Source organism: Bos indicus, chromosome 26, assembly GCF_029378745.1.
Source record: "Bos indicus isolate NIAB-ARS_2022 breed Sahiwal x Tharparkar chromosome 26, NIAB-ARS_B.indTharparkar_mat_pri_1.0, whole genome shotgun sequence".
NCBI lineage: Eukaryota > Metazoa > Chordata > Mammalia > Artiodactyla > Bovidae > Bos > Bos indicus.
In genome coordinates, this window is record NC_091785.1 from 18,721,413 (window position 1) to 18,749,040 (window position 27,628).

At 43.9% G+C, this 27,628-nt stretch overlaps 1 protein-coding gene across 1 annotated transcript; it reads left to right on the forward strand.

Moving 5' to 3' along the window:
- Nucleotides 1–118: 118 nt before the first annotated feature.
- PI4K2A (phosphatidylinositol 4-kinase type 2 alpha) lies at nucleotides 119–27,326 on the forward strand. The gene is made up of 9 exons (XM_019952824.2): nucleotides 119–629; nucleotides 8,044–8,244; nucleotides 12,726–12,857; nucleotides 13,226–13,379; nucleotides 16,830–16,891; nucleotides 18,820–18,919; nucleotides 19,675–19,808; nucleotides 20,292–20,351; nucleotides 24,906–27,326. Exons 1-9 carry the CDS (start codon nucleotides 195–197, stop codon nucleotides 25,065–25,067), a joined length of 1,440 nt encoding a protein of 479 aa, XP_019808383.2. The 5' UTR covers nucleotides 119–194; the 3' UTR covers nucleotides 25,068–27,326.
- The last annotated feature ends 302 nt before the right edge of the window (nucleotides 27,327–27,628 follow it).

The window sequence follows — 27,628 nt, forward strand, 5'->3', positions numbered from 1 at the left end:
TTTTTGATTGGATACAGTCTGCGCGCTAGGGGTCGTGCCTACTCGTCGCCAAGTAAACAGGGAAGGTAGGGGCGGGGCCAAGGAAGCACTGGGACCTGGTTGGCCGAGAGAGGGTTGAGGGTTTCACGGATTGGTCCGGGGCAGGAACTCAGCTGTGTGGAGCGCACCGGGTCCCCGAGCCCGCGGCCTCAGGGATGGACGAGACGAGCCCACTCGTGTCCCCCGAGCGGGCGCAACCTCCGGACTATACCTTCCCGTCCGGCTCGAGCGCTCACTTTCCGCAGGTGCCGGGGGGCGCGGTCCGCGTGGCGGCGGCGGCCGGCCCGGTCTCCTCTCCGCCGGGCTCGCCAGGCCACGACCGGGAGCGGCAGCCACTGCTGGATCGGGCCCGGGGCGCGGCGGCCCAGGGTCAAACCCAAACCGTGGCGGCGCAGGCCCAAGCCCTGGCGGCCCAGGCCGCGGCGGCGGCGCATGCTGCGCAGGCCCACCGCGAGCGGAACGAGTTTCCGGAGGACCCGGAGTTCGAGGCGGTGGTGCGGCAGGCCGAGTTGGCCATCGAGCGTGGCATCTTCCCCGAGCGCATCTATCAGGGCTCCAGTGGAAGCTACTTCGTCAAGGACCCTCAGGGGGTGAGATCGGGCTGGGGACTGCGGCCGCCAGCTTCGGGGAGGGTGGACCTGTCCCGGGGAGTTTGAGGCTTTGCACAGTCAGAGGGAGAAGGGGTTTTGAAAGGCTGCGAAAGGAGAAAACTACCGTGCGGAGCTTCGTGGGCAGGATTTTGGAATGCCCCTGGGAACTGGAGATGGAGAAGCTCTGCGGAATGAAGAAATAAATCAGAACTTATTTGGTAGGGGAGGAGTAAGCGGAAAATGAAAAGAGGAAATTGACCAGATAGAGGCGAGGAGCCCTGCGGTGTGGTGGGGCAGTTGGCCTCTGGACAGAGACGTGCAGGGAGATGCTGCTTTCTAGTAGGTTCCTTAGCTTTAAACTACAGACATTTGTTCAGCTACTTACTTACTGATTTGAGCTTTGAGCCCGTCCTTTCTTTTTGGACCGAATCAGTGTTGTCACTGTTCATCCAGGCGCACCGGTGACCCATGAGGGGCTCTGATGGGTCCCTTCCAGCCTTCTCTGTTGTGGGGATGTCTTCTGCCACCGATCCAGGTCTCCTATTGACAGACGTTGCTGATTGAGTGGACTCATCAGTTTCATCTGTCTGGTTATTGCTCACTTCTGAGATATTGTTCAAATCCTTTTTTATTGTTGCTCAGTTTAGAGTGTAAAGTTTGAGAAACATGGGACTGTCAGTTACCTTTTACTTTCATTTCTCATCCAGGACTAGTGTTTTTCTCACTTTTATTTTGTCCCTTGTATGTGTTTAAAGGGGGATGAGGATGGGATGGGACATGGAGTGAGGAAGGCAGCTGAAAAGTGACATTTATTCTTTTGATTAGGGTTTCCGTGGTGTCTCAGTGGTAGAGAATCTGCCTGCCAATGTAGGGGACGCAGTTCCATCCCTGAGTTCCAGGAAGATCCCCTGGAGAAGGAAATGGCAAGCCACTTCAGTATTCTTGCCTGGAGAGTCCGGTGGACAGAGGAGCCTGATGGGCTACAGTCCACAGAGTTGCAAAAGAATCAGACACAACTTAGCGACTGAACAGCCCACCAACAGATCAAACTAGAGGTGTCTTTGAAATATCAATGAGTCAAAAAAATTTCAAGTCTATGTTCATGTTCTCAGGTGGGCCAGAATGACTTACTGGAAAAATATACTATTGTTATTAAACTGATGGAGATCAGAGTTCCCTCACATTTTCCCTACATCTCTCTTATGTGAACTCTTGAGATTGGTGGTGTGCTCTTTTGACAGGAGTGCTGAATGGCCAGGATGCACTGTGACTTGTGGTTCTTGGTTAGGATCATATTGGATCCAGTTATTCTCCCAGATGTTATCCTGGAATTATCACCAAGAACCAGAGAGCATTTCCACAATCAACTCAGTTACCACAAACGAGATGGGAAAAAGGTTTGAGAGTAAAGTTTTTCCCAATCTCTCAGATAAGGGAGTAGTGAGTTAAATCGAAAGCTCAAACAGGAACCATCGCTTCTAGAAGAAAAGAAAGATAGGGGGTCCTTGGGTTTAAATGTCAGGAAGATGTTCATCATTTTTTATTTAGGAACCAGACTGAAATCTAAGATATGAATGGTTTTTATTTTGTTGCTAGCTTGTTGGCTGAAGGGGCTAAGAGCAGGTGGAAGATTTTTGTTTTTCTTTCATGACACTGTTACAGCTGCACTGCAACACTGGAAGTGTGTTGGGTCAGCAGAGAAGTGATCTGATGCTCTGACAGGTGGGAGTAATGCGATCTCTCAGCTCCACCTGGCAGGTAAAGTACTGTCACCTTAGTACATAGCCCATGGAGAGTAGTAGACTATGGATATGTTTCTTGGTGACTTGCAGGATCTCAGTCTCCCAGATTTCCTGGCCACTGTCCTTTCTTAGATGGGAAGTCAAAATACATATGACCAAACAAAACTTATTAGTGTAACCATTCTGTTCCCACTGATGAAAATGTGGTTCAGAGCAGAGGATCACTTCCTAAATGCTGTGGTGGGTTACACTAGACCACAAACTAACTGTAGTTAGTTTTGTCATCTTTAGCCCTGCTCCAAATGTGTTTATTTATTTTGTTTAGAAATACTTAGATAGTATTTACTGTATGCCAGGTACTCTTAATGTGCTTTACAGGGCTTCCCCGATGGCTCAAGCGGTAAAGAATCCGCCTGCAATGCAGGAGACTCGGGTTTGATCCCTGGGCCGGGAAGATTCCCTGGAGAAGGAAATGGCAACCCACTCCAGTATCCTTGCCTGCAATGTCCCATGGATAGAGAAGCTTGACAGGCTACCGTCCATGTGGTCGCAAAGAGTCAGACACTACTGAGTGACTGAGCACACATACACAGATAAAAATAATGCATTAAAAAAAATAAAGTGCTTTACAAATAATAATTCACTTAATACTCGTAACACCTTCTGAGGTAGGTACTATCGTTGTCCCCACAGATGATAACACTGAGACACACAGTACAGCTAATTTGCCCAGAGTCTTAAAGCTATTAAATGGAAGGCAGGTTTCAGACCCAGGCAGACTGGCGCCAGAGTTCATGCTTCTAACTACCAGGTCCTGCTACCTCAGAGTTAATCATCTGAATCTCTGGTTTCTCTTTTCAGCTCCCATATTGGTTAGGACTAAATTTGGCTGTGTGTGACAGACATTTTTAAATAATAATAACTTGAATAAAAGTACATTTGACTCTCATGAAAGAAGTCTCCAGACTGCTTGGAGCTGGCATGGCATTTTTCTTTATCGGGGAGACAGTATGAACAGTATGCATCCATAGGTCCAGCTGGTCAGCCATCCCTAGCATGGGGCTTCCACTTCATGAGCCAAGATGGATGCTCAGACTACAGATATCTTGTCTGCTTTTCAGCCAGTTGGAAGAAGGAGAGGAGGAGGAAGAGAATGCCCTCTCCCTGGAAGACACTTCCTAGAAGTTGGCACTAGACTGTTCTCCTTACATCCCATTGTCCAGAACTGAGCTTCAGTAGTGACTGGGAACTGGAGTCTTTATTTTGTCCAGCTAAAAATCAGGTACCTGTGCCCAAGGAATAAGAGGGAACAGAGATTGGGCGAACCAGCAGTTTCTGCCACAGGTACTTTTGGAGCTGGACAGTCTGAAAGGTTCTTGAAGATAACAGTCCTGATTTCATTTCCCGGTTGAGAGTGGTTTCTTCCTCAGAATGAGCAAGTACGGACCTGAAACAGTAAGATGGAAAATGCTGGATCAGAAGTCATGGTAGAATGCTCAGGTCACCCTCCTCACCTACATCCTTGTGTTTCAGGTCTCAGGCTGCTCACGAAAGTAGTTTTTGAGCATTTTCTGTTTTGAGTGGCTGGTAATACTAAGCATTCATATTGCCAAATCGTAGAACAGCATATGACTGACTAGTTTATTAGGACAAATAAATGAGATACCACATGTGAAAGCCCCTGGCCTAATTCCTGGTGCTTAGCAGGAGTTCAGAGTGTTTTGCTTATTTTTTAAGTCACATGCTGACTGACCCCTGGATTAGGCTTTCTTGGATACATGGCATTGAATAAAGCAAAAAGTAGTGTAATTCTAAAAGGATCCATTCCTATTTAGGATAGTAATTCATTAGACAATTGTAAGTGGTATTTGCAAAACAGTTTTATAGATACTTCTCACATGTCCTAGGAGCTTGGCCTTATATCAGTAATTTTCAGCCTTTTAAAAATACTTTCTTCACCAAGAGTTTGTCTTGAAAATAGTACAGTATTATTTTCCATTTTTCAAATATAAATTTATATTGTAATATTGAATGTGTTTCTTGTAGCCACCTGTGTCTTCCAGGAAATTTTGATGTCCTTACATTTGGTTGAGAATGCCACTAATAGCCAAATAAAGAATAAGGATCTCAGAGTAACTTTTCTTTAAATAATTTTATTTATTTATTTGGCTGTGCTAGGTCTTTGCTGCTGCACAGGCTTTTCTCTAGTTGTGCTGAGTGGGGGCTGAGGCTTCTCTTGTTGCAGAGTACGGGTTCTAGGGCTAGGGCTTCCGTAGTTGGAGCACGTGGGTTCTAGAGCACAGGCTTAGTGGTTGTGGTGCATGGGCTTAGTTGCCCCAAAGCAGGTGGAATCTTCCCAGACCAGGGATCGAATCCATTGTTTCCTGCATTGGCAGGCAGATTCTCTACCACTGAGCTACCAGGGAAGCCCCCAGAGTAACTTTTTTTATTACTTAAATGTGAAGATACAGTCGTGTTTATATACCATACATAGGTGTAGTTTGGAGACTTTTAAGCATCATCAACACACCATCTGTGATAGGGAGCTGTCCCAAGCCACAAGTTATAATCGATGAGGCAGGTTGGGTTGATAGCAGTGAACAGGAAAATAAATACAGGCTGAATCTCTTTTATTACATTCTATTTGGATCCCATCTTCTTTCAGGATCTCACATATTTGGAGTAGTCCATCCCTCTCTTTTGTAAGAGTTAACATGTAAATCAGGCTTCTCTACCTCAATAGTTAAGTCAAAAAGTGCTGTTTCCATCTAGCCTCTACAGAATACAGACTTACCTTTTTCACTCTCATTTCCTTATGAGTGTATAGCAGAGATTTCAAGAGGTTGCATGATGTGTGATATCGAAACAGATTGAATATTAAAGAAGATGTGAGAATACAGTTTTCTTCTACTGAGCTAAAGATTCGAGATTTGCAAAAATGTAAAACAATACCAGTCTTCTCACTAAAAATTGTTTTTTAAAATATAGTTATTTTTCAAAAAAACATGTCACATATATTAACATGTAATTGGTCTGTTTTTATGATTAGGTGAATTAAATAAATAGTTTTGACATTTTAATTTTAAGTTCTAATAACAGCAAATATAGATTTTGCCCATGTAAACAAAAGCTTTGGGGGTCTTTAATAGTTTTTAAAAGTTTAAAGGAATCCTGAAACCAGAAAGTTTGAGAACCATCCACTTTGTATTTACCAAACTTAAAAAAAAAAACACCAAACTTTTATTTTATGTTATTTCTGCATATTTCACTGTATAGTATGCGTGATGTGCTTGAGTTGTCTTAGATTGTAGTATAGCCTAGCCTCGCACACTGCTCCTTGGAGCTGCTGGATGGACACAGAAAACCCTTGGGTTTCAGGTTTCAGTAGTCATGGGGCTGGCCCAGCCAAGCCCCGTCGTCACTGCCCTGTGCACTGTTCTTTTTATCCTGAACTTCGTGCATTTCTGCTCCTCCGGCTACCTGCATGTTAACCCGTTCCTTAAAAGGGATTTTAGTAAGTGAGCGTTAAGGGAGGGTGTTTTTAAAAATACTGACATCAAACTGAAGCTTTCTCCTACGTGTAAAAAGAAATTGAAAGTTTATTAAAAAAGAGAGATAATATGGTGAAATGAATTAGGCAGTATTTTTTTCTTTCTCAACCAAATAATGGTGGGTGGTTTTAGAGTTTGTTTTCTATGAATTAGGAGAATATTCTTGAGTCTTCGGTAACACAGTTGATTATGTGATGTTAACATTAGCTTTAGAAATTAGGCCAGACGCTGCTTTATGTGTCTCTAGGAAACCCACAGAGTGCCGATACACTGTATTGCGCCAACTAGGTGAACTGAAGCAACTTCGCCCTGAAAGGGACTTGTCCCCCTTCTGTCTGAATGTCCTTCTGTTCCTCCATCCTTCCCGCCCCCCACTACCCCCCTATTTGTGCATGCCAGACATTATTATTTAATGAAACCCTTGTTACACTGAGAGAATCATGATGACTAATGCTTTTAGAGTCGATGAAATGCTTTCGGATTCTCCTTATGCTGGAAGGAAATTGAGAAGTTAGAGAGGTTGGTCTCTAAATGATGCTTGGCTGCAATCTTGGCCTTTAAGTTCTGCTCTTTTTTTGGCTGAGGGATCATGTGGCTTGAGGGATCTTAGGAACAGGAATCAAACCTGTGCTTCCTGCAGTGGAAGTTTGGAGTCCTAACCACTGGACCATCAGGGAATTCCCAAGTTCTGCTTTCTTTAAGTGGAAGTATTTAAGCCTCAGTCCTGGTATTTTTCAGCCCCGCTAGTAGTCTTGGTTTCCCTTTCACTGGGGACCAGCTTGCTGAACTCCACGTTGTACTTCAGTGAACCGGCTGGTGGGTTCTGGGATGGGCCTCAAGTTGTCCTGTGGTTTCACTGCCCAGGTTCCAGAGAGTTCTGGTAGAGTCAAAAGCCATTCTCTGCGAGCTGAGCCAGTTACTACTACTGCTGCTATGTGATTCAGAGCCCAGGGTTGTGGAGACAGAGAGGAAGATTGCCAAAACAGGCCTCTTCCTAGCCACTTTGGATAATAATGTAATTCTGAATGAACATATGCATTTGACTTTTTCCCGTGAATAAGTTTATCTTTAAGAATCAATTGATTTCTTTTGTACTTCTTTTCTCTTGCCTTCTTGCAAGGCTTCTTGAAGGGACTGGCCTCAAGATAGACCAGTTATTGTTTTAGACATATGCCTAGCTAGTTCCTAATATGAGTACTTACATATTGCAGGCAGATGAATGTATGGTTTTTGCTGTGACTGGCCATTCAGGAAATGACACCCACAGGAAAATGTCTTATGACCCAGACAAGCTTGAGTTGGCTGTGGGCTGAGGGGAGAGGGAGAGTCATATGATATTAAGATGAATCACTTGAATAGAATATTTACTTTACTTTTCTTCCTTTGAAAGTACCAGTTTGGGGACTGGAGGGAATGAGATAAATATAAAACAACCTAAGGGGACTGACTGGCTTGGGGAAGAAAGCCTTCAGGAGGGAAGGCCTTAGTTTCTAGATTGCAGCAGCATCCCATATGTATGAGGATCTTTGAGGATTAAGTTATTGTCTGCTAGAGAAGATGGATCTTAATCTTTATGGCCTCTCATGTCCTGATCTCTTGCTTATCAGAATTACTTAAAAGAACCCATACTAACCCGCTAGCAGACTCTTTTTCCTGCTGTGATTTTTCTCTTCCATTGCTCACTTAATTTGTCATTCCTAAACTTGTTATTTTAAGATGGGTGGGGGTAGTAAGGCTGATAGAGGAAGTCAGCCATTGATAAAAGAATTTTCTTAACCTCATTCCATAATACTTTACTGATTTCCTTTCAGTTGATACTTTCCTTAACTGATGCGGAGCAACAGTGAGTATTAATGTACCTTAGAAGTTGGGGTTTGATGGTGTTAAAATCTGTTGTACCATCGATACCAGATTGGCATCTTCTTTGGCCACAGCCCTTTCTGGCAGCGTTATTCTCAGCTGCGCATGTGCGCTGGTGTCTTCCCTTCAGGGGGAGTGTCTAACTGTACACAGGGATTGTCTGCCTATGCCCTCTCGTTTCCTTCTAGAGTCTTGCTGACCTGGTCTGTGAGCCGCTGGCATGAACTTGCCTTTCACCCCCTTTTCCTTTGGTCTCTGTAGAAGATCATCGCTGTGTTCAAACCCAAGAATGAAGAGCCATACGGGCAACTTAATCCTAAGTGGACCAAGTGGCTGCAGAAGCTGTGCTGCCCCTGCTGCTTTGGCCGTGACTGCCTTGTCCTCAACCAGGGCTACCTCTCGGAGGCGGGGGCCAGCCTGGTGGACCAAAAACTGGAACTCAACATCGTACCCCGCACAAAGGTCAGTGACCTGTCTTCCGGATGCCTTTCTGCCTGGCCAGAGTTTTCCTGGGCCTAAGCCCAGGTTAGTGGGACTGCTAGATCCAGTGAAGGGCTATTTTTACCCTGAGTCTAGGGTTCTTGGCCTTTTTTTTTTTGGTGGGGAGTGGTATGTGCATGCTTATGGTTTGATCATCTGATGAAAGCTGTCCTGAGAAGGATACACATACATTTTTTGCATACAATTTCAGGAGGTTCCCTTCTGATACACATATATGGGCTCCCTGGGGCTTTGGATCCCAGGTAACCCCAAGCTGGTTAGAAACCTACCTACTTTTGTAGCTCACTCTGAGATTTCTGAGCCATTCCAGGATTTAGACAGTCTACAATGGACTAGCTGATTGTCAGCTAAGCACTAATGCAAGGTCTGGCAAGCAGGACTCTAGGGTTGGCTGAGGGTTAGTGTAAAGGTCTGGCCTGAACACCTACAGGAAACTGACAAGGAATTCTCATCACCCATCTTTATGCTATGGAATTCTGGTGCTTGTCTGAACATTACTAAATTGGGTTCCCAGATCTAGGCAAATCCACACTTAGAATGGATTTGTACATACCTTATATGTGTTGCAGACTTAGCTGAAATTCTAATGCAGGATCTGGACCATACCTCCCACCCTCTTTCAAAAACAGGCTTAAATAAAATTGATTCTAACAGTTTCAGAAAGTTTACTGATACTGGGTTAAGAACCACTCTGCTACAGGATGTCTCATGAAACCTTCCAAGGGTTCCAAGGCGAAGAAATCTTCTGGTCAGCATATGAACATCTAAGGATACGTCATCACTCATTTAATATACGACTCCCTGAGATTGAGTAACAACTTAAGGTGGAACTCTGGTCTGATGCCCTATGGCTGCAGGGCCATCTTTGTATCTCTCTCTGGGTCTTAATCTTCTTTGAAAATTGGATAAAAGCTATAAATTTTGTTCCCACAAAAAATATACATATTTGCAATTACTGTATATAATTTCAAGAGGATGGTTCATGGGCCAGTTGAAATCTACCCTTTGACCCATAGGAACTAGATTAAAAACCCCTGGCTGAGGTTTTCTTTGCAGGTTTAGATGGCAGACTGTGGGCAAAGAGCCTAATCAGCAGACAAGAGGTTCCCTTCAAATCTGTTTTTTCCTGTTTTCCCAGGGTATGTTACAAGAAAATGTGAGAGTTGTGGATGTTTAACTATGTTTGCTCCTTTGCCAAAAAACTTCAAATAAGCCAACTAGTTTGTAAGGAAGTAGAAATCAGGGAAAACTTCTTGAAATTTCCTTCTCTCATTCTCAGCACCTAGCAAAATACTATACTTCTAGTAAGTGTTCCTTAAATACCAGCTGAATCAGTGAATAGATATCAAACCATGAAAAAAGAACAGTAACAGAGATCCCCCAACCTCAGGCCAATGGAGTGAATGTTAGATATATTTGATTGTAGTTCCCGGCTCGTAGCTCCCATCTGACATCTAAGTCAGCCTGCCCTTGTGTAGTGCACTCCTTCCCTTTGAGCTTTCATTCTCTCTGTGTGCGTAGAGTGAAGCAGCACCCTGAACATCTTATATGATGATGAATGCTCCTAAAATCTCCTGCCTAACCTGAAATCCTCCCACCAGGCCCCTCCTAGACTCTAGAAATCCTAAGTACTCCTTGCTCATCACGCTGTAATCTCCCTGCTTTGCTGAGTAAGTAGCAGACCACCCAGGCCCCATGCCTGTCTGTTTTGCCTGTGCTTCTCAGTGCAGTGCCTAAGAATCAGGGATCGAGTTCAAATTCTGGTGCTGCACCTCTTTATTGAGTGATCCCTGGGCGAGTGAGTTAAGACACTCCCGCATTCTCTCCCTTTCAGTTTCCTCACTATAAAAATAGGGATATAAAGAGTTTCTCCTTGGACTTCCCTGGTGGCGCAGTGGATGGGAATCCACCTGCCAGTGCGGGGGACATGGGTTTAATCCTTGGTCTGGGAAGACTCCACATGCTGCGGAGCAATTAAGCCCATGGCCACGACTTCTGAGCCTGCATTCTAGAGCCCGTAAGCCAGCACTCCTGAACCTGTATGCCACAACTGCTGAATCCCATGCACCCTAGAGCCTGTGCTTTGCAACAAGAGAAGCCACTGCGATAAGAAGCCCGAGCACTGCGAGGAAGAGTCGTCCTTACTCACTACAACTGGAGAAAGCCCAAGCGTGGCGGCGAAGACTCAGTGCAACCAAAATAATAAGTTAAAAAAAAAAAAAGAGTTCCTACTTGATAGGGTGGCCATTAATATTACACAAGATAATCCATGTGGAATATGTAGCCCAGCGCCTGGCACAGTGTAAACACTCCATACGTTTTAACCTGTGGTATTTTTATGACCATTCTAATCATTAATGCCATGCCCCACAATCCTGTTCTCCCCCATCTCTAGTCTTCCTCTTTCCCTGTTAGAGAACTTTAATGAGGCCTGAGGGTCTTTTGCATCAAAAAGTCAGCAACAAAAAATCTTGTCTTCCGTGAGACTGAGATGAGACAGAACTTTGCAAGCTTAACATACATTTGCAAGCTTAACATAACAGCTGCTGGAGAATAGTAAGAGGAGATCTCAGTCTTTCCTGCCTCCCCACCCTTGTGACAGGATTCTATCCTGTTGATCACAGTATCTGTCACTATGGAAACGGGGCTTACAGTTGTGCTAGAGCTTCAAATAATAAGGCTCTAATTCTCACTTGATCACTATCTCTGCTGTCTGTTCCTACAAGGTTTCAGGTTATGAGAGTTTCATTAGTCATAGGGAAAGAGTGGTTAGTTACAAAAATTGATCAAAATAAATCTGATGAGGGAAAGTGTGGTATATGTCTTGAGAACAGGGTTTTCATCATAGAAACTGGCAAGATAGTCTTAAGAAAGCCTTTTTCCCCGTTTGTTCTTGTGCCGATGTTTCCAGATTTGTAAGGTAGAAAGTGCTAACCTATAATACATCTTGGCACATCTGTTTTCGGTACCATATTAAAACTGGGTGGATGGATGGGAGCAAGGGAATTACTTTATGCTATCTCTAAGGTTCAAGGGCAAAATTAGTTACTTGTAATGAATTTTACAAGGCTTAGGAAAAGAAAGAATTTTCTTATAAATTTTATTTTTGGTATTTATATACTAAAACTCAGTGCTGTCTGAAAGAAGCTTGTAACTCATTCATTCATTCACTTAGTGAATAGGCATATGCCGGGCACTCTTTTGTACTCGGGATGCTAATGTAAATAAGATGGTTCTCATCCACCCCACATTTCATTAGTTTTAAAAAATGGATAATCACGAGACAGTGGTTAAGTGTGATAACGGATGTCCAAATGGATTATGGATTATCGTGGTATTTCTGCAGTTTGACAATCAAGTGTAATATTGGTGTTCCATTAAAAAATTTTAAAAGGTAATGCATGCATCTAGTGCAAAAATTAGAAGGCACAAGAGATTAAACAAACCGCCCACTCTCATGGCTCAGCAGTTAGGCATTGGCCTGCAGTGCCGGAGACGCAGGAGACTTGGGTTTGATCCCTGGGTCAGGAAGCTCCCCTGGAGAAGGAAATGGCAACTCACTCCAGTAATCTTGCCGGGGAAATCCCATAGACAGAAGAGCCTGGTGGGCTACAGTCCATGGGGTCACAAAGAGCTGGACACGGCTGAGCACACCCACATACCTAAACAAAGAAGAGTAATCCAGCTTCTCTCCCACCCCTGTCTTCTAGCCACTTGATTTCCTTCCTCAGAGGCAGATGTTATTACTAGTTTCTTGCTTAGTATTCCAGATATAGTCTATGTAAATACATAGCAATGCATTAAAAATTAAAACCAATTTTAACATTTCTTTAATTTTTAAATGTAAATTATTGCACACAGCATAGAATTCAACAGGAAGTAAAAAGGTATGGAATAAAGTGCAATTTATTTTTATCTGGAGAGAAAATAGATCCTGGACCATCTTCTCCTAACCCAGAAGCTAGCTGTAGTGTCAGCATAATTCATTTTAGATGCTATAACAACCCCTGAATTGCAGTGGTTAACACGATAGGAGTTTATCTCTTGCTCACATCAAGATCCATGTTAGTTAGGCAGCTCTCCTAGATCCACGTCACTTTATATAGCCACAAGAGATCTTGGATCCTTCCGTGATGTGGTTTTACCATCTCTGAGCCCTTCATTTCTTCCAGCTGCACAGATTGGGAAATGTGAACTAAGGATCATGGGAAATTTTAGGGGCCAGGCCTGAAAGTAATGTGCATACATCACTTTGTCAACATTGCATTGGCCTGAACTAGTCACAAACTGTCTCCTACCAGTTAGAAGTGCTGAGAAATGTATCCTTTCCACATGCTGAAGAGGAACAGTACTGGTGAGCATCTAGCTATTATTCTTTGCCATACTGGTATAGTTCCTTAAACTTCATTCTAACCTTGGTATCTCTTCTGTTTCCATTGTAGGTAGTATACCTGGCCAGTGAGACCTTCAACTATAGTGCCATTGACCGAGTGAAGTCCAGGGGCAAGCGGCTTGCGTTGGAGAAAGTGCCAAAAGTTGGACAGCGGTTTAATCGCATTGGGCTACCACCAAAGGTATAGACTGCGCCTAGTGGCACATCAAAGGTGGTGATTATAATGGCATAACCATCCAAGAGGTGAAGTAAGGTGTCTGCAGACTCGCCTTTGGACACTTGAATAGCCTGCCCTGAGGCACCAGTCTTATTCATTTCGTTGAGGGCCTAAGGTTTGAGGAGTAATTCTCCAGAGAATAGAGACTATAGCTTCCTTACTTTACTCCTCTGGACCATTTAACTGTGCCTTTTGAATTTGGATGAGCAATTACTGTCACCACCCTTTTCTAATATAAACTCTATAGGGCCTTAGTGGGTACCTGGCTTACTCCTGGGATCTTTGGACTTGGGCTGTAGGGAAATACTTCTGTTCTTCCTCTTTGGTTGCAGGTTGGTTCATTCCAGCTCTTTGTTGAAAGCTACAAAGATGCAGACTACTGGCTACGGCGTTTTGAAGCGGAACCCCTTCCTGAGAACACTAACAGGCAACTGCTCCTGCAGTTCGAGCGGTTGGTGGTCCTGGACTACATCATCCGCAACACTGGTGAGCAGCTGTGGGTGGTCCTGTGCCCTGTGCCTGGCTGTGAGGAGCCACAGGGCAGACATGGAGATTGCTTGCAGAGCTTGGTATCAGAGTACCCTGTCAGGATGAGTTTTTAATAAGACAGAAGGGTTATACACATTGGAGAGGGTGCTGAAAATACTTTTTTCTAGACCAGCTTTGTCTAGGCACATCATGTGTAATTATCAGAGGCGGTGAGTACTTATGTTTCATCTTCGCCTCTCTCCCAGTCTCGTACAGAAGACACTTTGGCTCTTCTAAAGCAGCACAAAGAGTGCTCTCATCCTTGATCCCTAGTCATTCGTGGTAGCCTAGCCTAGTACAGGACAGTTTTGTCTTTAAATACCACATATAAGTGGACTCATATCTTCCCAGGTGGCGCTAGTGGTAAAGAGCCTACCTGCCAGTGGAGGAGATGTGAGAGGCCCTAGTTAGATCCCTGGGTCAGGAAGATCCCCTGGAGGAAGGCATGGCAACCCACTCCAATACCCTTGCCTGGAGAATCCCATGGACAGAGAAGCCTGTCAGGCTACAGTCCATACGGGGTCTCAAAGAGTCGAACACGACAGAAGCAACTTAGCATGCATGCATTCAAGTGGACTCATACAGTATTTTCATTCTGTGACTGGCTTAGTCACTTAGCATAATATCCTCAGAGTTCTTTAATATTGTAGGATGTGTCAGAATTTCTTTCCTTTTTAAGGTTGAATAATAGTCTATTGTATGTATATGCCTCATTTCACTCATCCATTCATCTGTAGACAGACACTTGGGTTGCTTCCACGTTTTATCTATTGTGAATAATTCTGCTGTGAACATGAGTGTACAAATATCTTTGAAACCCTGCTTTCAGTTCTTCTGGGTGTGTACCCAGAAGTAGAATTGCTATATCATATGGTAATTCTGTGTTTAGAACTTTGAGGAACCGCTATACTGTTTTCCATAGTATGGAAAACATTTTACAGTTGCATCGTTTTACATTCCCAAGAGCAGTGCACAAGAGTTCCTGTTTTTCCACATTTTCACCATCATTTGTTATATTCTGGGTCTATATATAAATACATGTGTATAGTAGCCATCCTAATGCTAATAGGTATGAGGTAGTATCTCATTGTAGTTTTGATTTGCATTTCACTAACGACTAGTGCGAGATCTAACCAGTCCATCCTAAAGGAGATCAGTCCTGGGTGTTCTTTGGAAGGACTAATGTTGAAGCTGAAACTCCAATACTTTGGCCACCTGATGTGAAGAGCTGACTCATTTGAAAAGACCCTGATGCTGGGAAGGATTGAGGGCAGGAGGAGAAGAGGACGACAGAGGATGAGATGGTTGGATGGCATCACCGACTCGATGGACATGGGTTTGGGTGGACTCCGGGAGTTGGTGATAGACAGGGAGGCCTGGCGTGCTGTGGTTCATGGGGTCGCAAAGAGTCAGACATGACTGAGCGACTGAACTGAACTGAACTGAATGACTAGTGATGTTGAACATCTTTCCGTGTGCTTTTCCCATACGTGCTAAGTCGCTTCAATTGTGTCCAACTCTCTGAGACTGTATGGACCGTAGCCTGCTGATGGTTGTTCCATCCTTGTCCAACTTTGATTATATATGCAAAGGTTTATTTCTGAACTCTGTAATCTAGTCCATTGGTCTATCTCTGTGTCAGTACTACACTGTTTGATTACTATAGTTTTGTAGTAAGTTTTGTAATAAGTTTGTAAGTTTTGGGGGAAATGTGATTCCTCCAGCTTTACTCTTTTTCTGGATTGTTTTGGTTCTTTGGCGGTCCCTTGAGATTTCATATGAATTTTAGGATAGGTTTTTCTGTTTTTGCAAAAAACATCATTGGATTTTTATACAACTGCATTTAATCTCTAGATTAGTTCATCTTCAGTAGTATTGCTGTCTTAACAGTATTAAATCTTCCAATCTGTGAACATGAAGTATCTTACCATTTATTTATGTCTCTTTAATTTCTTTTAGCAATATTGTATAGTATTTATTATACAAGTCTTTTACCTCCTTAGTAAACTAGTTCCTAAGTGTTTTATTCTTTTTGATGATATTATAAATGGGTTTGTTTCTTAATTTCCATTTTGAATTGTTCATTGTTATTGAATAGAAATGCAGCTGATTTCTGAGGTTGACTTGGTATCCTGATCCTGACTTTTGCTGAGTTTATTTATTAGATCTAACAGTTTTTTGTAGAATCTTCAGGGTTTTCTGCATAAGAACATGTCATCTATAGAGATAATTTTACCTTTTCATTTCCAGTGTGGATGCTTTTTATTTCTTTTCTTGCATAATTGCATAGTTCTTTCAGTACTATGTTGAGTAGAAGTGGTAATATTGGGCATTTTTCCTTTGCACTAGATCTTAGAGGAAGAACTTTTAGTCTTTCAGTATTGAATATGATGTTTGGTCTGGATTTTTCATATATGACTTTTATTATTTTGAAGTACTAGTCTGGTGGTGACAAATTTTCTGTTTTGTTTGTCTGAAATTGTCTTTACTTCAGCTTCATTTTTGAAGGATATTTTTACTGTACATAGAATTTGAGATTAGCAATTATTTTCTTTCAGCAGTATTTAAAAAACGTTTCATTAATCTTCTTGCTCCCATGGCTTCTGTGGAGAAGGAAGTTGTCCATATGGTAGCTGTATTTTTCATTTCCTGAATTTCTATTTGATTCTTTTTTGTAGATTATTGTTTTCTGCTGATACTCTTATTTCTTAAACATATTAAGGATTTTATCTTGGACATTTCAGAGCTTATATCTTTATTTGGGGCTCCTGTAGATGTATTTGAATTTTCTGTTGTTTTCGTGTCATCTTGTCTCTTTGTATGCCTTGTTATTTTTAAGTGTCAGATATTGTATATCAAAAACTGTAGAATTATTTGGAGGTCAAGGATGTTGATATCAATCCTGTCTGGAAGAAGATATTTGCCTCTGGCAAGCTGCTGGGGTCATCAGAAACCTAGGATCACATTAATTTTAGGTATTGAGAAGAAATTCTGCTTACTTCCAAGGTGTTAGCCCTTTAGGTTTCAACACAGAGCATGGATGATCTACCAGGGTTTCCTCTCCCTTGCCAGTCACCAGGCCATAGTTTTGTCTCCCTAGCTCCCTGGGGCTGTTAGCATACTGTTCTACCTCTCAGCCTTGTAACTACCTCTTCCCAAATCAGCAGCAGGTGCTATAAGAAAAAAGAAGCCACAAAGGGTGGACTCCCCTCTCTTGAGTCTTTTTCTCCCAGATCATGACAGTCTAATTCTTAAGGGTCTTATAAAATCTCCAGTGCCTTCAAGAAATTTTAAAACATTTTGTCTATAATAGTATGATGGGTTTCCATGTGTCAGAATGTCTAATTCACCACTACTGAATGTGGAAATCAACCGTTTTGTCTATTAACTTCATATTTTTGTTCACAGATCGAGGCAATGACAACTGGCTGATCAAATACGATTGTCCAATGGATAGTTCTAACTCTCGGGTAAGTGGTTACTCTGTATCCTTTTAAGGAGAGGATGAGGTGGGATATATGCATAATATGGAAGCACAGAATAGTATGATATTTAGGTCACGTAAGTTCAGAGGAATCAGGATAGCACACGTCTTTAAAATTGAGGTTAATATTTGGTAGTCGTTGTTCAGTTGCTAAGTCATGTCTGACTCTGCGACCCTGTGGACTGTAGCCAGCCAGGCTTCCCTGCCCTTCACTGTCTCCTGGAGTTTGCTCAAACTCGTGTCCATTGAGTCCATGATGCCATCCAACCATCTCATCCTCTGTCACCTCAATATGTTTTTTTAAGGAATATCCTGCTGATTGATTTTAAGAGAGACAGAAGGAAGAAAAGTTCAAGTAAATTTGGAACCTGTTGCATACTCTGACCTTCTTTGGAGATTCACATTGTATGGGAGCATAGTAAAGGTCTGAGAAATAATGCCTCAGTGCACCTGGTGATTTCATTTGGCCTGATGATTGCTAAACTTTGACCATGGAATACTTTTCTCACAAGACTACAGTTCCACAAAATATCAGTTTAGAAAAAGCTGCTTCCTACAACTTTTTCTACGCTCTCATTGCTTTTCTATTCCACCACGCTTCCCCTGTGCATTTTAAAAACTTAGCAGGAAGGCTGCCTGGAGAAGGAGAGGAAGATGGACTTTTATTCTTTTTAGTGTCTTCCCCTTCCAGTTTTATTGAGATATAACTGATATATAACTCTGTGCAAGTCTAACATGTGCATTGTGATGATTTGATGCCCATATATACTGCAAAATGTTTCCCACAGTAAGGTCAGTGCTTCTCAAATTCTGTACATCAGAATCATCTGACGAGCTTATTAAAAACAGTATAGATTCTACAAGCCTTTCCTCCATTAGATCTCGGGTAACACTGAGGATCTCACACTTTTAGTAAGGTATCCCAGAGGATTCTGATACAGGTATCCTGAGCCCACCTGCCCTGTTCTGTGGTGGCACTAGTTAGCCTGAGCGTGGAGCCAAGTACACAGTCATGGGAGGGTCTGACACGCGCTGTCCCAGGCAGCCTCTTGCAGTCTCTCTGCACTTAGCTCTCGTCCTTTTCCTCTTAATGCTTCTGTGAAGCAGAGGAACAGAGTCCATTGTGCAAATGCAACCGGCTGTTATCATCCACGGTTCTAGTATCTTGCTGGAAAATGTCACCACCAGTGAAGTGGCCACTGAGTCAAAGGTCCACATGAAAGGACCTTGACTGACTTATAACTGATTTTTCTTCCTTTTTTTTAATGGGCTTCCTAGGTAGCTCAGCTGGTAAAGAATCCACCTGCAATGCAGGAAGAGACCCCGCTTCAATTCCTGGGTTGGGGAGTTCCCCTGGAGAAGGGATGGGCTACCCACTCCAGTATTTTTGGTTTTCCCTGGTGGCTCAGACAGTAAAGAATCCACTTGCAATGTGGAAGACCTGGGTTCAATCCCTGGGTTGGGAATATTCCCTGGAGGAGGGCATGGCAACCCACTCCAGTATTCTTGCCTACAAGATCCCATGGACAGAGGAGCCTGGTGGACTATAGTCCATAGCGTCGCAAAGAGTCAGACACAACTTTTTGTCATTTTTTTAGACTCTTAGGGTTCTCACTGCCTTTCCCTGTGAGGAATGGCTTATAGTTCTCTTTTGTTATTGTCATTTCCTGTGTTACCAAGGATTGTGACAACTTTTGAGGAACCTTTTCTAAGAGAAAGGGACTCTGAGAACCTTGAATTAGCCAAATCAAAGTGTCATAAATATAGTAAGTCCAGGTAACAATTTGGAAACCAGTTCAGAGATTGAGTAAGGACCGGTGCCTGAGCAGGTTGAGATGGGAGCCTTTGCTGCTACTTTAAAGCTCTGGAGGAAGGTGGGACTCCCTAAATATTTAGTCTTCCGTTGCTCTTCAGGACACAGACTGGGTGGTGGTGAAGGAGCCTGTTATCAAGGTGGCGGCCATAGATAATGGGCTGGCTTTCCCTTTGAAGCATCCTGACTCCTGGAGGGCATGTAAGTCTCAAGACCACTGTGGTCTGGCTCTTTTCCTGCTCTTTCTCAGTGTTCTTATCTGTGCAATGAAGAGAATAATACCTCTATCACAGGATTGTTCTAAGGACTAATGCAATAATGCCGCTCAGCCCCTGAGCACAATGGCTGGCACACAGCAACTATTCCACAGTGTAAACTTAGTATCCTTTTCCCCATACATTATTCCCATCAGAAGCACAGAGCTGAGTTTTCACATCTCTATGTTGCATTTTTCTTAGTCTTTCTGAAGACTGTCTTATCGTAATTTATTCGATTTGTTTCTAAATATAAGCTGCTGTTCCTGTTCTGTCTTCCTTGTCGACATCCTGGAAACCAACCCCTGGCCCCATTATAACTGAGAAACCTTTAAAAAGAGAGAGATACAAGTAGGGGGTTACTAGTCCCTTTGCAGTACTTGTCTGTCTTTTGAGAAGGAGCGTCTCAATGTTTCAGTGGCAAGTACTGATAACTGCTTCTAGATAGGCTTGCATCTTGAAAAGTCATATAATGTCAGGGAAAGCGCACCGGCTCAGGGATTAGACAAACCTGGGTTTGAATCCCGGTTTCTCCACTTAACTGTTTAACCTTTAGGGTTAGCAACCCCTGTAACTTTAATTTTCTGTTGTATTTCAAATAAGAGGGATATCCAACTTTACCCGTGCTCTGATAGGTGGAGGACATAGATGGACAGGGACTTTTTCAACACTAGCTTTGATTTTGACTTTTCCTCTTTTCAGATCCTTTTTACTGGGCCTGGTTGCCCCAGGCAAAAGTCCCGTTCTCTCAGGAGATTAAAGATCTGATTCTTCCAAAGATATCAGACCCTAACTTCGTCAAGGACTTGGAGGAGGATCTGTATGAACTCTTCAAGGTTAGCCCTGGGAAGCTTAGCCTTAAAACCATATGGAAGAAAGAATTCCAGCGGTTTTCCTAATTTGTCCTGATACAAGCCAAGATAGAATGGAAACATCCTCTGGCTTGTGTTAGCCAGTGGAGAGCAAGGTTTCCTCCCTGAGGACAGCGAGACCTAGTTTGGGTTGGTGTGGACAGTCGGCAGCTGGGTGGAGTCACACTGGTTCGTATCCTGTGTGTCACGCGGCTGCAGTGTGTCTACAGAGCTCTCATCCTCAGGTGGAGCCCCAGAGCCTGGAGTTCTTCAGAGACAACCATGAAACTGAGGACAAGATGGTTACTTGTTCTCTATTTTGCTGTCTGTGAAATAGGGAGTCATCGGGGTTGGGGTGAACATCACTAAGCCGCCTAAGCCTCCTGAGGGTTTTCTAGTTGGGGGAGGAAAATGGGTTCTTCTGAGGCATTCATGCAGGTTATATCTCCTTCTGCCCTTTTTTTGCAGAAAGATCCTGGTTTCGATAGGGGCCAGTTCCATAAGCAGATTGCTGTCATGCGGGGGCAGGTAAGCCTGGGACATCCTCCTGGTGTCATCCCCAGGATTTCTCTGAGAGGGTCATATGCTCATGTTGAGTGAGTGTGTAAAGGCCATATCTCACACCCATTTTAGTCTGTGCCATCCATGCTTGTGACTCTGTCTTAACACCTAAGAGGAAAGGTAGCCGTCCCAGATCTCCCACCTCTTCCATGGTATCAGGCATTTGGTGAAGTACCTACTATGTGCTTGGTTCTGTGCCACTTGCTTGATAGTTCATTGGTGGATTTAGCTGGTGGTCTGGGTCCTCAGGTTGCTCAAGGTAGCTGTAACCCCTGGTGGTTAAGAGCTAGGCTCTGGAGTCAGACTGCTGCTTCACCACTCCCCAGCACCATGGCCTTAGGCAGGAGCTTCTGCTTCCTTTTTATAAAGTAGGACAGTTACCCTACTTTGCAGAGTTGGTCAGAGAATCACATAAGATTATGTGTACCAAGTGTTTAGTAAAAACCATGCCTGGCACATGGTAAGCACTCAGATGCTGGCATGGTTATAATTTTTGTTGTTACAGTTACAAGCACATTATTTCTTCTTTCTCCCCTTCATCTTCAAAGGGAACCAAGGAAACCACCAAGGCATTGTTGATCTTCCATAGCAGAGCAAAGAACAGCTTGAAAATTGCTAAAAGCGCGAGGACACTGACATTCTGCATATCACTTTGAAGTCTTAAAGACAGCTGGAATAGCCTAGCAGTTAGGGCACAAACTGGTCAGGGTGTGTGATTTGAAGCCTGACTCTGCCATTTATTAGCTGTGAGGTCTCATTGAGTTACTTAATCTCTCCTCCTTTTAATTTCTCTACCTGTAACATGGGATTAATAACAGCACCTATCTCATAAGGTTATTATGAGATCAATGATTGAAAACAGTTGGAGTAGTGCTGGTATATTGAAGTACTCAATATGGGTTAGCTATTTTACTAGGGTTTTGTCTACAGCTCCTCACATCTTTTGGAGAAGGCAATGGCACCCACTCCAGTACTCTTGCCTGGAAAATTCCATGGATGGAGGAGCCTGGTGGGCTGCAGTCCATGGGGTCGCTAGGAGTCGGACATGACTGAACGACTTCACTTTCACTTTTCACTTTCATACATTGGAGAAGGAAATGGCAACCCACTCCAATGTTCTTGCCTGGAGAATTCCAGGGACGGGAGAGCCTGGTGGGCTGCCGTCTCTGGGGTCACACAGAGTTGGACACGACTGAAGCAACTTAGCAGCAGCAGCAGTCTCACATCTTTGAGGGACAGGAAGCTTTTCTCAGTCATAATTATCCAGTTAACCTCTTTCCTCCATTTAGCAAAAGGCTTCTGTTGAGGGCAACTCTTGAGCTTACCAAACCCGTTTTCTCTAGAAATGGGACAGACAGAGGATGTAATAGCTGTAGTTATTAGAGCTGCCTGAAGACCATAATGTGGTCTTCTACATTTCCCCAATAATGTAAAGGCCCAGTTAGGCTGGCAGAATTGTTGGAAATCTTAAAAGCCACGTGACGTACTCTGGTATTGTGAAACTCAGCATAAAGGAGCAAACTTCTTCTCTAGTTTGTGTAGATTGTACCTCTGTCCCTGTTGTACTGTCTTCTCTAACCCCTTCCCAGTCTCTTGCAAACATAGCAACTTTCCTCTCATTATATTTAGTTAAGGCCATTATCTAGAGTGGCAAAAGGCAGAGGGGCGGGGGTTGAGAGAGAGACATTTTAGCTTTCTTTCCATCATGTGCTCTTTTTTTTTTTTTGTTTTTTAAATTTTATTTTATTTTTAAACTTTACATAATTGTATTAGTTTTGCCAAATATCAAAATGAATCCACCACAGGTATACATGTGTTCCCCATCCTGAACCCTCCTCCCTCCACCCTCCCCATACCATCCCTCTGGGTCGTCCCAGTGCACTAGGCCTAAGCATCCAGTATCGTGCATCGAACCTGGACTGGCAACTCGTTTCTTACATGATATTTTACATGTTACAATGTCATTCTCCCAAATCTTCCCACCCTCTCCCTCTCCCACAGAGTCCATAAGACTGTTCTATACATCAGTGTCTCTTTTGCTGTCTCGTACACAGGGTTATTGTTACCATCTTTCTAAATTCCATATATATGCGTTAGAATACTGTATTTATGTTTTTCCTTCTGGCTTACTTCACTCTGTATAATAGGCCCATCATGTGCTCTTAATGTCCTTTGAGAGTGGGTGGCATTTTACAACCTAGAGTGCCTACCTCTGAAACTGTCAGGATGAGTCATGGATGAGTGTCTAGCTCCTCCTCCTAGCACATGGGTAGAAGGAACGCACCACCTTCTATCTGCCTGAGCCGCAGTCATGGAGTGGACTGTACAGGGGCCTGGAGCCAAAGGGGAAGAATGGGGAACCCTGGAGAGATGGAGTCGGGTGATAGAGTTGTTACTCACCATAAAGGCTTCTAACCAGACGTGAGATAAAGAATGCAGGGTCTGAGGGAAAGCTTCTTTAGATAACATCTTCAAAGACAGTATTTCTTTTTTGGCATTATGTACCTGCTATAAATTTTTCTTCAACTTTTAAATTAGGAACATTTCAAACCTCAGTAAAGTTGAAAGAGGGGAGTCATCTAGACTCACCAGTCATTACATTTAATTAGCCACGTTTGCTTTATCTCATATCTCAAAATGTTATCTATCTGAATATTATCTATATATCTGTATAATTTTATCTCTTTTATAATTTGTCTCTCTCCCTAGATAGGTAGATGTAGCCACGTTTGCTTTATCTCATATCTCGAAATGTTATCTATCTGAATATTATCTATACATCTGTATAATTTTATCTCTTTTATAATTTGTCTCTCTCCCTAGATAGGTAGATTTTGTTTGTTTGCATCTGGCCAAATCTTTTGGAAGTAAGTTGTAAACAGTTTGACGTTTTACCCCAAAGATGTAAATGTACTTGAAAGGTGGCTTCTAACCTGAAGACCCAGCCAGAGAGATAGTAAAATCCTGTCATAAGCTGGATGGTCTCCTGCATGGTCTACTCTAATTCCATTTGAACCTCCTCTTAGTTCTCTGCCCTGATCTTGTACTCAAGGCTCTTTGAAGCAGTGTAGGGTGCTCACAAATACCAAGACAATGAATTTAAAAAGGAACTCATTACTGGTAGGATCTACTTCTGACCTCTGATCCAGGTGAACTCTGCCTCTTTGAGGGTAGCATTTGTAGGCCAAGGATCGTTATGGCTCAAGGCCTGTGTGTCTATGTGACTGGGGGCAGCCGCCCAGCCACCCCTCTCGTGTGTCTCCAGCCTGGCTGTGAAAATCTTCAGCATCCAACGGTTTAAAGGCTGTGGGAGGACCACTTCAGCTTTTGTTCTTTCCTATCAGAGAAGATACATGGTGGTGACTGTGATTGTGACAGGGGAAAGAAATGTGTTCCTCTGTTCACATGTCTGAAATATCTGTAAAATACAGACAAAAATTTGTGAGGAGCCAAACATACTGTGGTATCCTGGAACAGAAAAAGAACAGTACTGGAAAAGCTAGTGAAATCCAAGTCAAGTCTGGAGTGTGGTTAACACTCATGTTCCAATGTTGATTTCTTAGTGTTAGTAAAGGCACCATGGTTATAGAAGATGATCAAATTAGGAGAACTTGGGTAAATGGTACATATCTTTGTAACTTTTCTGTAGGTATAAAATTATTCTAAAGTAAAAATTTATTTAAAAAAAAGATGACAGCATGAGAGGTAGAGTTCAACTGAAATGGCTTTTATTTTTTAAATACATAGTCTTTGTAGGAAAATCAGAAAATAAGGATAAACTAAAATCACTCTATCTCTAGGTCACCTTTCTTGACCCAAAAATAATCACTGCCAACCTTTAAGACTTTTTTTCCTCTGTAGATAAGAAAATAGGATTTTAGAAAATAAAGGTGGGGATCACACTAATACTGGTTCCTTATCTCCTTTCTTTTCTGTCCAAGACATTGTGATCAGTTTTCCATGCCCGAAGAATATGTTTTTTAATTGCTTGTTTCTAATCCCTTAAATTATTAACTGATCCCGTACTCTCGGGCATTTATATAATTTTCAGTTGTAAACCATACTGCACTGTATAGATTGAAACTTAAGTGTTTTGTGCATGTCAGTGATCGTTCCCTTAATCCTTAAAAATGAAGTTGCTGAGTCAGAGGGCTTGTCCACTTTTAAGCCTTTATGGTCCACTTGCCTTTCTGAAAAACTGTTCCATGATCTGAACACTCCCCAACTCTGAGTCGGGGGATCTTCTGTATCTTTACTAACTAGACAGGCGAAAGAGGAGGTCTTTGTTTTCATTTGTATTTTTTTTTCATTTGTATTTTTTAAAAAGGTAGAGAGGTTTCCATTTTCTGTGATTGCCCTCTTACATTCTTACTTTAGTAGATAGCCTATTGGTAGTTTTCCATTAGTGTCTGGTTTATTTTTGTATTGATTTACAGGAGCAGTCTGCCTGCAGGTCTCCCTTCGGAGGCAGACCAGGATGCCTAGGCACTGCTCTTACTGATCTCCTTTCCCCCCCTGCAGATCCTAAATTTGACCCAGGCCCTGAAAGACAACAAGTGTCCCCTGCACCTCGTCCAGATGCCACCTGTGATTGTTGAGACGGCCCGTTCCCACCAGCGATCTTCTAGCGAGTCCTACACACAGAGCTTTCAGAGTCGGAAGCCCTTCTTCTCCTGGTGGTAGCCCCAGAGACAGACAAAGGCATATTGTCTGAGACTTGGGCTGGGAGGAAGCCTGGGGAGCCGGTTGCAAGAAAGCCAGAGAAGCCGGTGGAGATCAGTGCTCTTAAGAGCCCTCCCTGTCTGCTCACCACTCCCTCCGAGCTTTCCCAGGCCCCGGGAGAAGCATGAGCAGAGGGACAGAGGTGCTGTGGACCCTCCTGAGCGCGGGGGAGGGCTGGCGCTCCATGCAAGCCGTCCGGATGGGGGGAAAGGAGCATCTCCTGGGGGCAGGCTGGGAAAGTCCCTTCCCTCCTGGACACCCTGCTCTGTTGCTATTCCTTGTTATATTCTGCATCAGAAAAAATACAAATACAAATTTCAGTACTAGTAGCAAAACCCAGGTAGAATCCCAGACCCTCTCATGGCAAAACCTCTGATCCAGACCTAAATGTGCATGGACCCAAACATCCAGGTGTCTCACAGTTCTTACTGTGCGGACCAAGGCAGCTGGGTGACTCGCAGTGCCAGGACAGACAGAAGCCACACTTCCCTTTTGTGTCTTGCCAAGTCTTCTTTCTGTCTTCCTCCCACCAGTGCAATAGGTTGACTCCAGACACGATTTTCACAGTGGGGGGACATCTGCTCTGGAACTCCCAGCAGTTTACAGCGATTGTCTACATCACCTCTGCTCCTTCCCTGCTGGGGACCCAGCCCCTCTAGGCCAGGACTGCAGGTTGCTTATCACTCAGGCAAAGACAGGAGGGAGGAAGTTACCTCCCCAGCATGGGAACATGATCCATACCACTAAGTATATGCTGGAAGCTGTGATGTTCTGTGGGTGGGCTTACCCCTGCCTTGCTCCCCTAGTCCTTGGCCTTGGCCAGAGACAACAGACTTTTCCAGTCTGCTGATTTATTCCTGTTGTTTTTGATGTTTTTTCTCAACTCTTTTGACTCGATAGGTTCAGTTCTGGGTTCTGGAGTGGCTCTCGATGAGGGTTCTAGGGTGGGTCTAGTTCATGAGAGGACAGGATATTAAGTCCTTGGGTTTCTTTGTGTGATACCACTGCTGCTGGGTGGAGGCAGCGAGACTCGTATTCTGCCTCCTAATTAGCAGCGTCCCTTTGCTCCCTGACTTCCTGTTCCAGGCCAGTTTTCCTATGGCTTCTAGAGAAAGGTGGGGCCCTAAGGAGAGAGGCGTTCCCACTGTCCCCAGTGCCCGCCCAGCCCAGTGTGCACCTCTTGCTTCCATGTCTCTTTCCGCTCAGCTCTCCCCCTTACCAGCTGTCCGAGCCCTTTCTACACCAAAGCAAAGAATGGCCTCAGTGGGGAGTACAGAGGTGCCACCCATGGCTATGGGGCAGCCCTGGACGGTTCAAGTTTCTGGCACCCTGCGATTGGTCAGTCAGCCTTGGAAAGAAACTATCTTGAAGGTTTGAAAACCAACCAAAGAAAAAGAGTGGGGACTGTTGCCGTGTGCCCTCTGCTTGCCTAGCTCCCGCTATTGCAGGAAGCGGAGTGGAGGTGTGCAGCCCTCTTGCCTGCTGGGCTGGTCCCCTTCCAGTACAGCCCCCAGGAGCCAGCTTACCCTGGGCTTCCACCCCGCCAACAGAAGTCTCTGGAGCTGGGTGTGCATGCCCTGTGGACAGAGGCGCTGCTCTCCGCCAGCCCCAGCCCTGACAATCCCATTGAGCTGACCTGGACTTTGGCCTTGGGGACCATGTTTGTGAGAACTTGGGAGCAGCAGGGCTCCCAGAGGCCGGAGGGGACCAGGGTATATTTAGCTCTCCACAGACATCTGTTTATAAATGTGTTGTTGAATTGCTCCACCTGGGGTGGAGAGGGCCTGAGCCGTCTAAAGGGCTGGTTGCTTCCCCCACCGAGCAGATCTTCACGTTGCCCTCAGCCAGACCAGCTCTGGGATGCAAAGGAAGTTGGGTCCAATGTAAGAGGGAGCTGGTCCCAGTCCTGGCAGGTGAAAGTACGGGGCATCCTTTCCTGGCCCACATCCGTTCTCCTTGAAGCCTGTACTCAGGTTGCCTTGAATGTGGACTTTGGGAGAGCCCGGGCCCTGAGTGCCAGGGCAGGCTTTTGGGTGGCCCTCACGAAGCTGCCCAGCCCAGCCCTCTGCCAGCCATCGGCCCATCTCCCAGTGTCAGGGAGTGGAGGCTGGGCTGTGAGAGTGCCGCTGCCTCTGTATTGTTCTTCTAATGCACTGTAGAAATTGTATATGTAATGTATTTAAATCAATGCAAATGTATGAATAACAAGTCCAATTCCGACCTTTTTTGTCTAGCTTTCTTTGGTGGAAAGAAGACAAGGTAGGATGCCTTTTTAAGGACAGAGAACCCTGTGTTGCCATGGAGTTGCCGAGATATGGCTCTTGAATCTGTTTTCCTCTAGTAGAGGAAGGTACAGGTTCTCATTTCCCAAAATATTGTTTTAACCCATTTGACACCAACACCTGACCTGAACCTACATTGATTGATGCAAAGCTGTTTATAATCATCATGTATCTTTCTTACCGTGAATATTTCTTGCAGAAATATTAGTGTTTTGTTTTGAGATGTTCCTCTGATAGGGA

Excerpts from the sequence above, each read along its gene's own strand:
- PI4K2A (XM_019952824.2), top strand. The coding sequence starts at position 195 with ATGGACGAGACGAGCCCACTCGTGTCCCCCGAGCGGGCGCAACCTCCG. Across the intron at positions 8,245-12,725 it reads ACATCGTACCCCGCACAAAG|GTAGTATACCTGGCCAGTGA; the intron begins GTCAGTGACCTG and ends TTTCCATTGTAG. Across the intron at positions 12,858-13,225 it reads GCATTGGGCTACCACCAAAG|GTTGGTTCATTCCAGCTCTT; the intron begins GTATAGACTGCG and ends CTTTGGTTGCAG.